The 16,677-nt window shown below is 38.7% G+C and overlaps 2 protein-coding genes across 2 annotated transcripts in view; both read right to left on the bottom strand.

The window, feature by feature from the left end:
• Positions 1–330: 330 nt before the first annotated feature.
• Positions 331–9,708, bottom strand: LOC112556574 (Y-box factor homolog). The gene is made up of 9 exons (XM_025225713.1): positions 9,616–9,708; positions 4,800–4,968; positions 4,542–4,605; positions 3,393–3,426; positions 3,061–3,150; positions 2,439–2,570; positions 1,783–1,989; positions 1,340–1,522; positions 331–1,054 (listed from the first exon to the last, which is right to left on the bottom strand). The coding sequence occupies exons 2-9, from the start codon at positions 4,867–4,869 to the stop codon at positions 941–943; spliced, it is 894 nt and encodes a 297-aa protein (XP_025081498.1). The 5' UTR covers positions 4,870–4,968; positions 9,616–9,708; the 3' UTR covers positions 331–940.
• Positions 9,709–9,857: 149 nt separating this feature from the next.
• The window catches only part of LOC112556572 (tumor protein 63-like), a 36,192-nt gene continuing 29,372 nt past the window's right edge, over positions 9,858–16,677 (bottom strand). Inside the window, 1 exon segment of the mRNA XM_025225711.1 lies at positions 9,858–16,500. Within this exon segment, the coding sequence (XP_025081496.1) occupies positions 16,198–16,500 (303 nt within the window). The 3' untranslated portion in view covers positions 9,858–16,197.

Genomic DNA, 16,677 nt, shown 5'->3' with positions numbered 1-16,677 from the left:
CAATTGTTTTTTAATCCGTCTCCTTTTCTCCCAAAATAATTGAATTGGTTTTCTTACTGGAGGAAAAATATTTTGTTAACTGCCTGCTTAACCACAACTGACACAGTTACCCCTTTTCCAGAACTCTTAAGATTATGTTTGATGGCTTTAATTCCTTAGCCAGGTTAAAGCAGTTTTTCCTCAGAGGTAAATATTGATAATGACCACAAATAAATGTCCTAATACTTTGGGTTACGTAGTGATTTTCAGGAATTGAAAAAAATGTTAACCACACAATTGCAACAATGACCAGTGGCACCACCTCTAAGCAAAGAAAATTCAAGCCCACGATCTCGCATTGCTGCTGCTTTATTTCCTCATGCAAAGTCAGTTGCGTCAAGATCGTTTCCATTGAAAGCTACAACAAAAGATGGCAACATTAGTCTCTACAGAACCCAGTCTCTGCTGATGCTGTTTTTATTACAGATGTTGCAGTAAGGAACTGGGAAAAACACCACGCAATCTCTCAAACAAACTAGGAAGTCGTCTGTTTTAACTGTCGCTTAAAAAACAAAAACTTTTGGAAAAAAGTAGTGACTGCACCTGATGCAAAACCGAGAAATTGTTTTTTTTGGTTAGTTTTCCTGTACTTGACTTATTAAATTTTTTTTTACAGTACCGAAATTGCATAGCTTCTGTCCTATTGACCGTTCCCTCAGTGTCGAAGGAAACACTATTTCTTGATGCACCCAACAATTCCTACCAAAAACTGGTAAAACAATTGAGAAAATAGTTTGTTCATGTATGCAGTTAAGATGGTGGAGTCTGTAGTAGTGTTGTTGTGGTCAGTGTGTAGGTGCACTATGATGGTAGGCAGAAAGGTGTTGTAATGCTAATTCAGCATCAGATGTACACCAGCGTCGGAGGATTATTGGCGGCGTTGGTGGCGGCAGCTTGGGTCTCACTCGGCAGCGTTGGCGCTGGCTGGCTCAGCTTTTGGGGCATCTCCACTGCCCTTACCCTCCTCCTGCCGGGTCTCTTCTTGGTTATCCTTGTTTTCCTTGTCTGCATCTCCCTGTACAATCAAGGCTATACTATTAATATGAATTATCACCACCAAGACTCAATGTATTTTACAACCCCCTTCCGACATGTATTAACACACAAAGCCACGTATATAAGATTCTTCCTACTAAACTGTGCAACAAGTTCTTTTTTGATCAATCAAAAGAAATAATTCTTGCTCTGAGGGTGGAGTGCTTATTAACTCAACCCTCTCTGATTCTGGCCAACAGCTACATAAACATTTAAACCTCGTCCCAAAAAGTCTTCTCATATAAATTTAATGATTAACACTCACCGCATTTTTCTTATTTCGGGCACCTCCACGCCCACTTGCACCTCCTCGCCTACGTCTAGGTGGACCTCTCGGTGGTCCGCCACCACGCTGATATGGTGGGTAAGAATAGTCTTCATAGTAGCGACGAGGGGGTTGATAATAGCTGCGGTAGAAGGGGCGGCGACGTCGGAAGGGAGGTGGACCCTACAAAAAATAAAAAAAAAAAAAATCCAGTTATAGTTATTCTAAAGTGACCGAAACAAAAGCAGTTCTTGCTACACTTTTGTCCCTAGCACTATATTTTTTCTTGTATCAGATAATAACATTCGGGGGACTAATATTAATGAATGTGGTTTTAACAGAATGGTTAGCACACCTTCCTAAAGCCAAGTACAATTAAAAAAACTTACAGTAATATAAAAGTTTACATAACAGCACAATGACCAACATCAGCCATTACTTACCTGACCTACTTGGCCCTGCATGTAATAGTCTGCTTGCATGCCATTGTCAGGTACATAGCGACGGGGTGGTCCACTGTAGTAGCGGCGACGGGGCCAGAATGGGCGGCGACGGCCTCTCTCCTGACCCTGAGGTTCCTTTTTGTCCCCTACTTCTTCCCCCTCTCCTTCCTCCTCACCCTCCTCTTCACCCCGGCTGCCTTGCTGCTGCTATTAAAAGTAGCAAAGATCAAAGACATTAAGCACACCACATAGCAATAAGTTCCGAAACCATTTTTTTTTAGAAAAAATATTGAAGCATCCTTTTCCAAATAGAATTATTGGCCTTTGCTTGTCTTCCATGTCAAGACCTTTACATACTTTAACTTCTGCGATGCAATTGTCATTTGTTTCCTTGTTATAATAATAATAATCATAATAATAAAAAAAAGATGTTTTAAAACTAAACTAATTTAGCAGGCATGAAATCAAAGCAACAGCCTTATTCTTACAAACACAGAAAAATATCCCTTCTTGCACCAGGAAAAATATTCTTAGAATTCACTTTAGCTTCACAAATTAGAATTTTTCGGTGACATTTTTTAAAAGGCAAACAAAGGCTGAGTTAAGCATGAAGAGAAATATTCTATTTACGACAAAGTATTAAAACATAACTTTACCCTGCGGTTCCAGCCTCGCCTGTAGCCCCGGGGATACCAGCCACCCCGGCGGAAGCGGCGCCTGTCAGCAGCATATTTGCTGCCCTGTACATTGGATCCGTCTGGTCCAGTGACGTTGCTGGCCTCATTTCCCTTTCATCAAAATATTTTTTGCAACACCTTATGGTTTTGAATTATTTTGTAGTGCTAATTTATGCACTGTCACCATAATAATATGCATAATTGAATTTTAGAAGGTATGCTTCCACTATTTTTCCATGCAATTATCACTGTACTGAAAATTACCAAATACATAGAGAAAACATGTACTGAAAATGAAATCAAGTCAGCACCAGTTTGAAGAATGTCAACTTTAATTCTCCACCATCTGCCTAATTTGTGTACTTGCAAACTTTACACCCCTCAGCCAGATTTGTAAAATAATCTGTTTTTAATTTTCTGCACGACTGCATTAGGATCTGACAATTTCTTTTGCCACAAAGATTATCCCTAAAACTTATTTTCTCCAACTGCATCATCAGCGTAAAGGAAAAAACAAGTTACTGTAAGTAGCAATATCTAAGCAAGCAGGTGAAACTATTCTGGTTTTATGTTTCAATCTTGTATATTTACTGGGTGTTACCTTTTCCCCCTCCACTACGTCAAATTCAACCTTTTCCCCATCACCGACGCTCCTCAGGTACTTGCGGGGATTATTTTTGACTATAGCAGTCTGAAAGAAAAAGGAAATGGCTTGTTTCAATGACACATCAAACTCAGAGACCCACATAAGCAATGCAGCGTAGCATTGTGCAGTACATAAAATATATTTTTTCTATATGATTGCCATTCCATTACCCTACAAACTAAAGACAACAGAACGTTAAGATTCACACAATCTTTACTCCAATTTCATATAATAACTTAAAGAAAGCATGGGAAAAAAAAAAAGAGAATACAATACGCTTTCATTACCTGATGTACAAAAACATCTTCTTTGGTGTCATCTCTGAAAAGAGGAATTTAAGTGCTTATTGAAACATACCACTGAACATCTTACTAAATATGACAGCAAAGTTAAAAGCAGTGTTCATTATATATGCAGAAAAATTCAAGATATATCTTATTAATAGGCACTTCTTTTCAACAGAAATGAAATAGCTCTGTCCAAGTAAACTGACACGGCTTTCCACCTGATTAATGCATGTGGTCCACATTCCAATGGAAAAGAAATCACTTATTGCATGAACCGTTTGTCACCATGATAGTGCCTAGACTGTAGTAAAATTCATGACTTTGGTCTTTGTTGAAACTTCTGAACAGGGAGATGGGAAGTTAAATCCTTTTGAACAGAGGGGAGTACAGACTGAAGTTGCATGCTGTTCCTTTGTAAATCACTTTATGTAGATATGTAAAAACCCTGAACTGTTATTTGATGCTTACTGATTATCCTATTTACAACTGATAATACACTCACTAAATGTAAAATTGTCTGTGCTCTTCCACATTACGTCCAGCTATGATAATAAACACAGAAATACCACTAGAAGCATAGGATGGTTACCAAACGTGACCTAACACGTTCCGCCCCTTAGCTCCCACACCGCCAAAAAGGATAAAACCAATCTACAGTAGCACGTGACAGCATGTTCCACCATGCGCATGGTGCGAGTTAAGCACGAGACGGCCAGACAGACTGGTGATTTGCAGTTTGACCTACTTCACCGGCGAGACGATCACGACGAACGACATAACTACAGTAGCCTACAAGCGGGCAAACTTATTAAAACCTGTATTTACACATTCACTGTATACAATTGACGATCCCCTCCCCCTCTAAATTGTAAAAACTTAGATCTACCGCAAAAATTGGGAGCTGGGTGGAGGTGAAAAAGAGACGGGGGAAAAAATGCTGTTTTAGCGGCATTCCAGAACAAGATAGTTGCTGGGTATTGCTACAATCATTTAGCTGAGGTATTGTCATAAGAAAACTTGATCTTATATATTCAGGTGTTAATGCCACAGGTGTGTCTGGCACGTGGGGGTTACTAGGAACACGACCGAACTGGAACAACTTTCACAATGACTAATGCTATGGCTAGACATAGGATCAAGGTAACTCACCGGTTGATGAAACCGTATCCGCTCTTCACGTTAAACCATTTAACAGTGCCAGTTACTTTCTTGGCTGTAAGAAACAGTAAAAAAAAAAAAAGCCAATTAAAATTAATATGATAGAGTTAAGAGTCAAATGTTTCGAACTGTAAAATTAATCCTGTCACAGAAGCGAGGCGTGTTCACTTAGAAATGAAACCACGCGGTCCACGTTTCCCTCAGACCGGCGAGTGAAAATAGCTACCGAAAAAATGGATTCATTCTTACCTATTATTTTCTTTTCAACTTGTACTTCTTCCGCCGGCTTTTCCTCCGGTTGTTTCTCGGAGTCCGACATGGCAAGATGGTACGATGCCGGTACGGTCGTGAAGATGTTGTGTCACTGGACTTCTCTCTCGTCCCCTTTGTTCGTTCCTTCTAAGATGGCCTCTGCATGCTGTCGATAGTTAAAGAGAGAACACGATGTCTGATAGGACAGCCGCAGACTGTGCTCGACGCTGATTGGTCCCTTCCTCGAGGTTGCTAAAAATTTGCTTCGGATGATTCATCCGGAACGAATCAACTACGGAGAAGCCGCCGCTCACAATGAGCATGAATATGCAATGAGAAGATCAACGAGAAGTTTTCTTTGTTCCGAGGAAAATTATTATTATACTTTTAAAAAACCCACAGAAAACCTACTCGTGCAAAACCAGAACCAGCATTCGAAATCGTTACATTAAAAGCAAATCACAAACTGTTATAAAATCAGCTCCTCTCTATCGGAAATGTACGTCTTGTTTCAGACATGTTTTAACTTTTTCTCTTCTGCTGTACCTTCTCTTCGTACGGCTGAGCAAATAAACTCTACAGTTGCTACCCACGAGGAAAAAGAGCTTTAGACCTAATGCAAATTATAATTTCGATACTAAATCTCAGTATTTTGTATGATGCAAATTGTTTTACATTATTTAAACTGATCTTACATTTAATTTTAAAATCTAAAAAGCAGAACGCAACATTCATTTGTTGTAAAGTTAACACGGTATAGTTAGCACAACGAATAATGTTATGATTACTTTTCTTATTTAGTCATGGGATTTAAAAAAAAAAGTCAATTTAAACACATGGAAGATAAAAAAAAAAAAATCTTCACTAGAACTTAGTGATGATGGCTGTGAGAAGGTATATGAGGCAAAAAACGAAAAGGGTGATTAATGATATGTTTGCAGTATATTATAAAACCTGACAACAGTACGCGAAAGCCTTTACTTTATTAGATCAGTAGTGCTAAACATTTTCTTTACTAAGATGGTGCCTCAAATGTATGCATGCATGCACGAAGGGACAATTAAAGCACGAAGATTACCTGTTGTAAGCACGTTTTACATCTCGCCTTTCCAGTCGGTTTTCGGTCGATTTCTCAGCCTCTGGACTAAGCAATGTCTTCCATTTATCTGCCTTAAAGTGTATTCTGAGAGACATCCTATACTTCTAATAACAGTGCGGGTAAAAACTGCATGAAAATAACACAAAAATGATGTTCGATCGCCGTGACCGAGAGAGGAGTATTGGTCCAGCCCAGCTTTGCTTTGACTTGGAAGCTCAGAAACAAGACTGCTGTTTACTGTTTGTGAATGCGTCGTCGAAAAATACACGTTTGCATTCAAACAAGACTTATTCTAACAAATATATTTACATGTGCGTACAGCAAGCATGAAAAAAAAAAGTTTTTTTAAAACAATTTATTCGAGAATTATGAACCTTTTTGGTGATGGGTACCATGACATTCTTCGTCTAATAAGGGGAAAACACGATTTCTTCGAGAGACTTATATACATACCTGTCTTGAGTAACGCAAACACCACTCAGCTGAATCTTAAAGTCAATATATTCATTATAAGATTTCAGCACAAAAACCATTACAGACGACGGGCGAAAAGTGATCGAAAAGAGTGCATATCCCGTCAAGCAGTCATCACCATCAGAAGAGACTGGAATGTATCGGGTGTCATGATATTTTACCCTCCCACATGGTCAAACATCCCCTCACAACCTCCACAAATGCAATCGAAAAACAACCAAATTAACCAATCGGGTTAACCAAAAGCCAGGACACCATAGGAAAGAAGAGTAGCCAATAATCAGACTTCGAAAAAGGCACAAGAGCAGTTATTCATTAGTCTAGTCAGTTCGAGTAAGAAAAGTCAACACTAGCCAGAATGCAATTACATGGTGAATACTATAAACAAAAACAAATCAGTACGCAACTCTCCCCTTCCCCCTCCTGCCCTACCACCATCATCGTAATCATCAAACCGAAGCCCTTACACTACCAGCGGTTCTGTCAAGTTGGTTACATCAGATTCCTCTCTCCACCTACAAACTTGCACATCGTTTGTTTTCTCTGCATAGAGGGAACAGAGGTCGCCCGCCTTTTAACCCTACTATATTCCTAGTACAATCAGCAAAATGATAGTCTACCCACCCAATGACATTCTCCCCCATCCCTCAAATCAACTTCCCTCCTTTTTGTCAAGAGCATTCCTCGTTAGGAACGAGAGTGGTAGAAGGGGAAGCCTTTCTGTCACGGAAAATAATTGATGCTTCGTTTGCAATCGTGGAAGCTAAGACGACACGTGGTAATTAGGGCCTAAGAGTAATGCAAGCGACCAGGCATGAAGGCTGTGATCAGCTGTTACGACGCGACACCCTGAGACACGGAGTTCTGGTGATGAACCAGGCAGCGATGGAAGATTTAGCAGCTCAACGATAACACTTGGCTGAGGCTCTTTTTTTTTCCAGCGGAAGGAGCTCACGAAGGAGCAAGTCTTGACATGATGTTTACTTGACGGTTATATGTATATAGACGTTGCCAAACTTGCTAAAACGCTCCTCAGATTTGCCCGTTACTTACATGCTTCTGAAAATATTTGGGCTATTGCAACCGTCGATCTGAAGGTAATCTTCAAGGTGAGATGGTATAATGCTCGTGTCACCACTATTATAAAGATCATTACATTCAGACCTCTTCTTTGGGCACGCGTACTTCTCTCTGGACCTGACACCTGCACAAACAACTGACCGCTGGTGCTTCGGCTTCCTCCCCTTTTATCGACCTTTAACCCCATAGTGAGGAATCACCGCTAGATGGAGGCACTATATCAAATAAACCAAGCAGCTGTACCGGTTTTTCAAAACTGTCTCTGCATTCTCTCTGTGAGACAGAAAATATAAAAAAGTGAAGTAACATCCTCCCCTGTATATGTTGCTCCAACACACTCCGTGAGTGTACTCGGACACTGGATTAGCAGTCTACAAGCTACAATGCTGACGCCCAGGTACTCCGATTACTTGAGGATAATTAAAGTAGACATAATTGCCAAGAAACACTTTGAAAAACCAGCCGTCCCAGAAGCAAGCAACAAAGGAAAACATTGGTAAGTGGGAGAGAGAAAAAATGCAGATGCAGACACGCCCACCATAGGCTCACAACTCCATTGCTTGTTAGTGAACAGACACGCCCAGTGAACACGCGGCGCAATGTGTAGACGCATGCACGTAGTTTGTGGACATGCAGCTACCAACCACACACACATAAGCTTTTAAAGGCGTAGTAGGGTGTTATTCTTCTCGGAACGAAGGCACTGAGCATGGTATATAAAAAACTTCTCAAAATCTGAGTTAATACCACATCTGCATTTTCAAGATACAGGCCTACAAACAACGCGCGCAGAAAAGGAAAATTGTGTGACCACAAATGTCCACGGATACGCCTACTGAACATACAAGTCTAAGTCTCAAACAACGTAAACGATCTATGTACTTTGATGTCTTTGTATTTTTTACATCTTTTGTGCTTGGAGATGCTTGTAGTTGTGTCTCTCGGTAAGATTAGTTCTCTACTCAGATTTTGGTAAACAGTATTTTGTATCGGAGCTCAAACCTGTTCGTTGGGGGGTGGGTAGTGGGTGGTGAGGCTACCTCTTTAAGACCTTGGTGTGCGTTATACAGAAAGAACAGTCATTTGACCATGAAATCTACACATTTCAGCATGTCCCAGGAACTGGCTTATATATAATTTATCTATAAAAAAAAAATAGTTAATGTTGATATAAACAAATTTTGCAATATTGTTAGTATGTTTGTTTCAAAATTTTCATGGAAGAGGTGACAATGGTCAAAGGGAGACAAGCATGTCAGTTGTTGATGCGAGTCTCTTGAGGGAACTGACAAATCCGAACCATACAATCTCAGGCTCTAACACTAGAAGCCAAAAAGACATATAGCATGAAAGTTCTGGTAGCTAAAAAATAAAATTAACACACCAATGATGTAGTTGGATTACACAGGTATAGCTGGGACCAGTAAAAATGAGGCCTTGACTTAACACCTTTGCTGCAGGGGTCTGTACACGTCTATGGGGGGAAGCATAAGGTGTTCACTTCACCTTTAGCAACCGACGTATCAGTACCCGTACGTTAGCGCGAATAGGCAATTTGTAAGTTCAGCAGCATTTTCATCCATATGAAAAGAGCTACTGAAGCATGGCCGATCCAGTCCCAAGATTTTGCAGCTGCGCTATGACATTGAATTTAATATGGAGGTTAAGGAATTTTTAAACAACGGGATTATGTACCATGGTGAGCAGTAGAAGCTGGCGTGAAGAAAAAATAGGCGATGTATGGAGAACTCGCATGCAGCAGAAGTCTTTAGATGAGCGAGTACTTCTAGCAGCTTCCTATTGCTTATTAAGCCAATGCAGTCGTCAGCATAAATCAGAGCGTCAAAAAAAAAAAAAAAAAAAAAAAGCCACCAAAAGAAACAAAACAAAAAAGAAAAAAAAAGAAGAAAAAAGAAAGAAGGAAAGAAAGAAAACAAAAGAAAATTCCACCTGTTATATCGTCTGACGCGTCGCTTCATTTTGACTGAACATGAAGCAGCTTTTATGTGCTCAAGACGCAAAGCCAACGGTTACAACATTTACTCGTATTTGCTTTACAGCCAAACGCACTCACAAATTCCTAGCTTGTTTATTTAGACAAGATATGCTAACCGCGTTTAAATAAGTAATAATAAAAACTCTTAGGCGTTTTCTGCTCACCTCTGCGTTCCCGCTGTTGGAACTGACTTCAGGCTTCGTTTTTCATCACAGAAAGACTGATTAAAACGTCTCGATGAAGCGTCTCGCTATGATGACGCATAGTTGTATAGATTATGACGTAATGCAGACTTGACGTCATCCGCTGTCATCGAATGGTGAGGGCAGTTGTGTGCCCCTTGAATCCACCCACCCCCACTCCAGTCATATACACTTAGTCCACAAAAAACATAAGATAATTTTCATACATTTTAGACACTTTTTCAAGTTTTATTCTACACAAGGCATACAAAGTTAAAAAAATGCAAGCAAAATACACACAGGTGGACCTCTCCTTAAAAAAAAATTTCCTTGTGCAGTTCACCTGTAGGTTTGCTACCAGCACATGGTCCTTCAGTGTGTGCATAAATCTGTACAAGTTTCTGTACAAAACAAAAGAACGGGCAGACTGGTGGCTTCTGCCCACAGGAATGAACACAGCTCTTTCATTGCTATAAGCAATGAAACGACACAGTGTGTGCACTGGTCAGTGAACACAAAGATTTCTGGAATGATGACAATGAAGAGAAAACAAACAAACAAACAAACAAACAAACAAACAAACAAACAAAAAAGATAATGTTACCATAATACTTGCATCATTTCCCCCCTACCTCCCCTTCAGTTTGCAGAAGAGTATTCTAGCAATAACAATGATGGCCCCACCTACTTGGCATGTTGTACTGTTATTTTAAAGCCTTTTAGTATGCAAAGAAAAAGACTTTCTGAAGCTGCAAAAACTGGCACCCCTTCACAACGGTAAAAAAAAAAAAAAAGGGGCGAGTAGATTATACATGCAAATATATATACACACATGTATAAACCCGGCTTCATTCCTTTGTTATACTGCAGTTCTAACAGCTTGGCTAACAAACTAAAATTATAAGATAAGGAAAATACGTTCCATGCAATAAAGCAACACGACTTAAGGGAACTACTACGTCCAAAAGCAAAAGCATATGGTGAAGAAAAGAAATACAATGAAAATAAGCATATCGCACAAAACTGAAATAGAAAAAAAACCAACAAAACAACTAAAAGCAAACACCTGAGGCATTTTTTTTTCTATAACTAAAGATCGGAAAAAAATCAAAAGTGGGGCTCTAAGACTGTAAAACACAGCTGCCTCCACTGTTGTGTACAACATAAATGCACAGAATGTGGACCATTTGTGGCACAGACAACTGTTTTGATACTTATGCAATGGAAAGAAGCAACCTGTGACCTTTGCGAGTGTGGCAGATGTGCCACATAGTTGCTTTATAGTTGGCAGTGCACATTGGAACACAGAAAAATCTTGTCAGCAAACAAAGAAAAATGTCTTTGAGCAGATGCTCTTTCAGAGCACCAAGAACAGCAGCAGATTTTTTTTCTTCTAATAACTGTGCTTCTGATACAAAATGTCAAGACGCCAAGGAAGACAAGACATCTCCTGCTAAAAAATCTCAGTGAGATGTTTCTGATAATTATTATCTAACCCTCTATACCTAATGACAATGCATAAGAGTGTTATGCATGATAACTGTCTTCTGCTACATTTATTCACAAAATGCTTTCTTCTTAGCCATCAGTGCTCTTACCCAAACATACAGTCTCAGTTGCATTTGTGGGTAGATAAAAAAGTACTATTAAATAACTACTTCCCCGTTCCCAAAAGAAACAAATTAACATGGCACTGCACACATAAGATATGCCATATCAAGACAGGGATGTTCTGCACGTGTCTCAAGCATTTGGCAATCTGTCAAGACATAATGCTGACATGCATCCTCAAAACTTATATGCATGTCATTAAATTGGGTTTTTGCTTGTATTCAAGAGATTCAAAATTGTTTCTATATGGCTGAAAGATGAAAGAAACTGAATCGAAGCTCCACAAGCAATCAGTAAACCACATGAATATGGAAAACTTTAAACAGATCATTCCATACATCCCATAGAACCCAAGTCAATCTTTTCTGCTGCAAGTAACAGGGAACACCTAGTCTAGATTTATTTTAACTGCTAAATTGATGCAGTTAAACTGTCGGCATACTAGTCAACAAATTCTTCAAAAGTAGCTATTTTGCATAGGAAGAGTGTGTAAAAACCTGTTGAAACGAATGGTTTACAACAGGGGTGCCCAACTTTTTCTTGCTCGAGGGCCAGACTGGACTTGATATAAAGTTTCGTGGGCCAGAACATGGTGGTTTTGCCAGAATTATGATATTTAAAATGAAATTATGCTGTGTCTGGCTAAAATAGCGTGCCGTAGGTTGGGCACCCCAGGTTTACAGAAAGCAAAGTGCACCCTTAAAATAAAGGCCCTTCCCAACATAAAAATTAAATCACTAGTACATAAAAAGTACACAAATCTGAAGCATGTGATTTAAATTATAACATACCAATCAATTTATTCCAGTGCCTGTAAGGAAAAGGAGGTTACAGTTCCCACAAATTTCAAATTATCTAAAGGCTAAAATCATTTGGGAGACATATGCATCATTAACGCACAGGAGGTGCTTAAGTTTAAAAAAAAAAACAACAACAAAAAAACAAAAAACATCTAATACTGTGCAAAATCTATGTGAAAAAGGGTATTTGTACTGCCTTCCAAAAGTTGTCAATCTTAAAATCATTGGTCCTACAAATTAATTAATCTGCATGGGACAAGGACTGAAGATGGTGGTGCACAGGAAGCAAAAAACGAACACATTAAATTCACACATATAGCATTCCTGGTTATGCATTTAATCTGAAATTGAGTGCTATTATTATGTACATCTGCCTTATATATTATAGGCAAAACTAAGAACACAAAATTTGTAGGGCTCACAAAGATTTATGTTGCCCAAAGTTACTGCAGAGAGTGCTAACACATCAAAATGCTGCACCGCTGAGTTCAACATTATCATCTTTCTTTCTTACATGGAAAAGTGCACACAAATGTCATAACATAAAAAGTTACCACAGGATGTCTTCGTCCTTGGAAATCTATGTGCAGTGTCAGGAGAGAGGTGACCAGAAACCTGGTATAAAAATTGCCTTAGACCTATTTATTTGCAAATATGCAAAAATCACACAGTTTTGGATGCCGAAAAGCATTTTCCTGTGCTTTGCTCATGCTCTCTGTCTCTCCAATAATCTGTGAAAAGGGATTTCAAAGAGGGTCAAGAAAATGAGAATTTCAAGTTTCTACCCAAACATCACTTCATGCACAACACTTAGAACACTCTTTAACCAAATATAGTATGATCAACACACACAGATATACACCTAAAAATCACAAAATCTCAACATCATGAAGAAAAGTGAGTTGTCATGACAAAGTGGCTTTTTAACAAAGTGAGATTTGTCAAAAGTTGTTTCAGGAGAGATATCAACAGAAGCATCATTCAGAAACATTCAAAAGTACTGCAATTAAAACAAAATCATAGGTGGTGAGGGTAGAGAAGACGTTAGAGTTTCCGAACCTGTTGGGTTATCTAATTAGGTGTTAATCAAATGAAGCTCAAAGTGGTGGTTGGGAAAAAACTACACATACTCCATGACATGCACCCCATCCCTCACAAAAAAGGCATAACATGTTGACCTCTTGTGTATAAGAGAGAATGTGACAGTCGCATCTTATAAAAATTATACATTTAACCAATGGCACACAGAACTCAGAACAGTAAGGGATATAAATGCAACGAGGGTAGGCAAGTGACAAGGAAAATGCTCACAATCCTAGCATGCAAATAACAAAATATCAAGTGAGCATCAATACGCGACCAGTCATGTGATTCACCAAAATGGTGGCCTTCTGGATGATACCAAAACCAAAAAAATGTTGCACTTGCATTTGGGAATGCTGGTGGAAGGAAATGTTTCCCATGATTCATCTTATTCTAAAGTGGATGGTGGTTTAAAACAAAGGACAGCAGCAGCAGGAAAAAAACCGGGCAAATCAACAAGCAGTGTTCACTACATCATAGGTTCTCAAAAGTAAACTCTAGCATTAAATGCAAAGCAGGCAAAGAACTGCCCACATGAAACCAGCCAAGAAAAAGTGCTAGAACTTTAGCAGACTGAGATGATAGAACACAGCAAAGGAAATGCTGAAACTGTTTACATCTGCCTGAAGCATTTTGTCTGAGAATTAAATGGCTTTAACCTCTCTTCATTATTTTGATAAATTCATTTTGACAATTAAAACAGGTTGCATGAAAGTATAGTTGCAGATAAAAGAAATCAAACACTCAACAATTATTAACACAAATAAACCTTTTTGTCTTATAATTTTTTTCATAAATATTCCTTTCATGAACAACAGTCACAATGCAACCAAACTTACATAGCCAATATATATATATCTAGAAATGCACTCAACAACAACAAATATATCTGAAATTCTTGAATACACTTTTCAAAACAGAGAGCACTTTCAGAAACCTTTGAACACAATTTGCTGTGGGAACATGCAGGTCTCTTGATCACTGAAGGCGTGCAGTGTTGCTAAAAGCAATGTTGATCATGCTAAATGTGATCAAAATCATGAAATCATTTAGTCTCTTTGAATATTAATGTCTATGGGTGGACGGAATGACAGGATTAAAGACAAGAACGCACTTTCCTGACTATTAACCACAGACATGTTTTGAGTATAACCTCACAAATGATTTAGAAGAATTAAATTTCGATCGAAGTGGTGGCACAAATGACTTCTTGAAACTCTTGGAAAAAAAATTTTATGCAGTTGCTTTGACTGAAGGCACTTCCTTCTCTAGGCTGACCAGTCAATTATAGCCATTAAAACAAAAATAATAATCATAATAATAATAAAAGCTCAATTTGGACATCTTGGCAACACATTTATCACCATCCTTTGCCTGACCCCTTAGAAAGTAGTTTAAAGATTATGTCTAAAGCCAGGTAACATTTCTTTCTCACAAGATGATTGGAATCCTTCTGTTTCACATCCAGTGTCACACAAAGTATTTTTCTATTATGATCCTTCTGTTTTTTCTAAGCTTTCATATTAGCCTACTGGTTAGTGGGCTTGACTTTAAAGCAAATTTCTGGGTCAAATCTTAAGCAGGCCTGTAAATGGAACATTTTTTTCTTCCCAGTTTATGGATACCCAATTCATCTGAAAAGACAAAAGGCAACAGAGGAAAAGGGTTGGATTCTGCCTTTTGTGACATGCTCTAAGCACAGTGAACCAAACCATTCAAAAATCAATGCTCTTATGACCGCTATGTTAGATGACCCTTTGTTTTTGTAATACTCTTTATATTATACAATTTGTAAAATTTTTTAATTTGCTCCACCACAGGCAAATGGCTATTTTCTTCCTACTAATTAAATAGAAACTCCAATAACCACATTACTGCAGGAAAATGTTTACAAGAACGCATCAATCCTGCAAGTTGTTGGTGCCCAATATATTTTCTAGTTCAGGACGGCAGGGTTGACGCATTAGTAATAACGATACATTGATATTTTTCAAATGATCGCAAGTTTCAAGATAAAAAATATTACATCACTATAAAAAAATATGCATCTGATTTGTATCTATGGAGATACATAATTTGGTGACCAAAAGCTATGTACAAAAAAAAACCCTCCATAAAGTCATAGAAAGTAAATGCAAGTGTTGTGAACAAAGATGTTCTTTTTCATTTTAAAATAAAAAATAACAAAATACCTATTTTTCAGCTAGCCAAGAGCTAAATGTATGTCATTTCTGGGGGGAAGAACAATGCATTTGTGAAAGTTGACTGAAGCTTCCCTAGCAGCGCCAATGTTTCCTCAAATCCGATTCACAGTACCCCAGGAACAAGGTTTTTAATACTCCATTTGTGATGCACAAAAGAGAAAGATTACCACAAACCCTGAGGAAATTCTATAGGTATAAGGTCTTAAGCTTTTGATGCCACAGTCGACTTAAGAAAAAATAAATTCTTTCCTTGGAGAAAAAATTTTCATGTAGGATGTAGCAATCCTTAACAGCCCTTTACATTCACAGTTTAGCTTACCAGTATATCTGGATGGAAATTTCTGATTTGTAAAGATATAAACATACATTATACATATATACATGCAATTTATGATGGGTGACAACAATAAATGTGCAAGTACATTAAACATTAGCAGGAGGCTTCGTTAAATCAAGATTTAAACAAGCTGCCTCTGGCTAATCATCCTTCAAGTCCAAAGAGGCAAGTTTAACAAAAATCTTAACATCAGAAAAATCAGCAGGTCTTTAGCCAATGTCACTAAGAAAGGCAGTTGAAGATATTCTCTAAAGAAATGGGCCTAATCAAGCTTTGAAAGTGCTACCCTTCAGTTAGATTTCTTCTTTCTGTACAGAGCACCACCGATGTTAGATGGCTTTTCATTGCAGTGGTTATCAGGCAGGCAGTGAGGGCAGTAAACTCTGGGACACAACAATACTCTGTCTTTGGGCTTAATAAAGCAAATCAAGAGATGGCCAAAATAGAGTTCCCATCTCGCACACTTCAGCAGATAGCAGCTGTAGGGATTAGCACCAAGCAAGTCCAGTGGATGGTGACTCATGCCATTTCACTTGCTGCAGTTACTAGAGTTCTTTTTGAGAAGAGGGTGACCATCTATGTTTGAACTTGATAGAGAGATGGTCTGCTTGAAGGTGTAACGTGTCACCTCAAAGTAGCCAGGGCAGAAGGAGCTTTGCTGAGAGATGGTGCCTTGAGATGCAAGAAGGGTATCGGTGGAGGCAGAGCTGATGGAGTGTTGCAGCAGCTGTGAAGCATCTGTCACAGCATTGCTTATGCTTTCACGCCACTCAACAAGAGCCCTCCAGATCTTGTTACGGTGTGCTATGCCAATTTTCATCTGGGACAGATCCTGATTAAAAAAATGACAAAAACAAAAACCCACAACATTGATGACAGAATATTTTTTGTAATCAACTTAATTTTTTTTTTTTTGGGGGGTGGGGGTGGTGGTTTGGGTTTAGATGCTACAAACTCTTTTGATCACAGAACTCTAAGGCCACTTGCAATCCAGAACTCCATACATGCG

The sequence above is a fragment of the Pomacea canaliculata genome, linkage group LG2 (assembly GCF_003073045.1).
Source record: "Pomacea canaliculata isolate SZHN2017 linkage group LG2, ASM307304v1, whole genome shotgun sequence".
Classification (NCBI taxonomy): domain Eukaryota; kingdom Metazoa; phylum Mollusca; class Gastropoda; order Architaenioglossa; family Ampullariidae; genus Pomacea; species Pomacea canaliculata.
The sequence above is the reverse complement of the archived record's forward strand: the minus strand, read 5'-3'. Positions and strand labels throughout refer to the sequence as shown.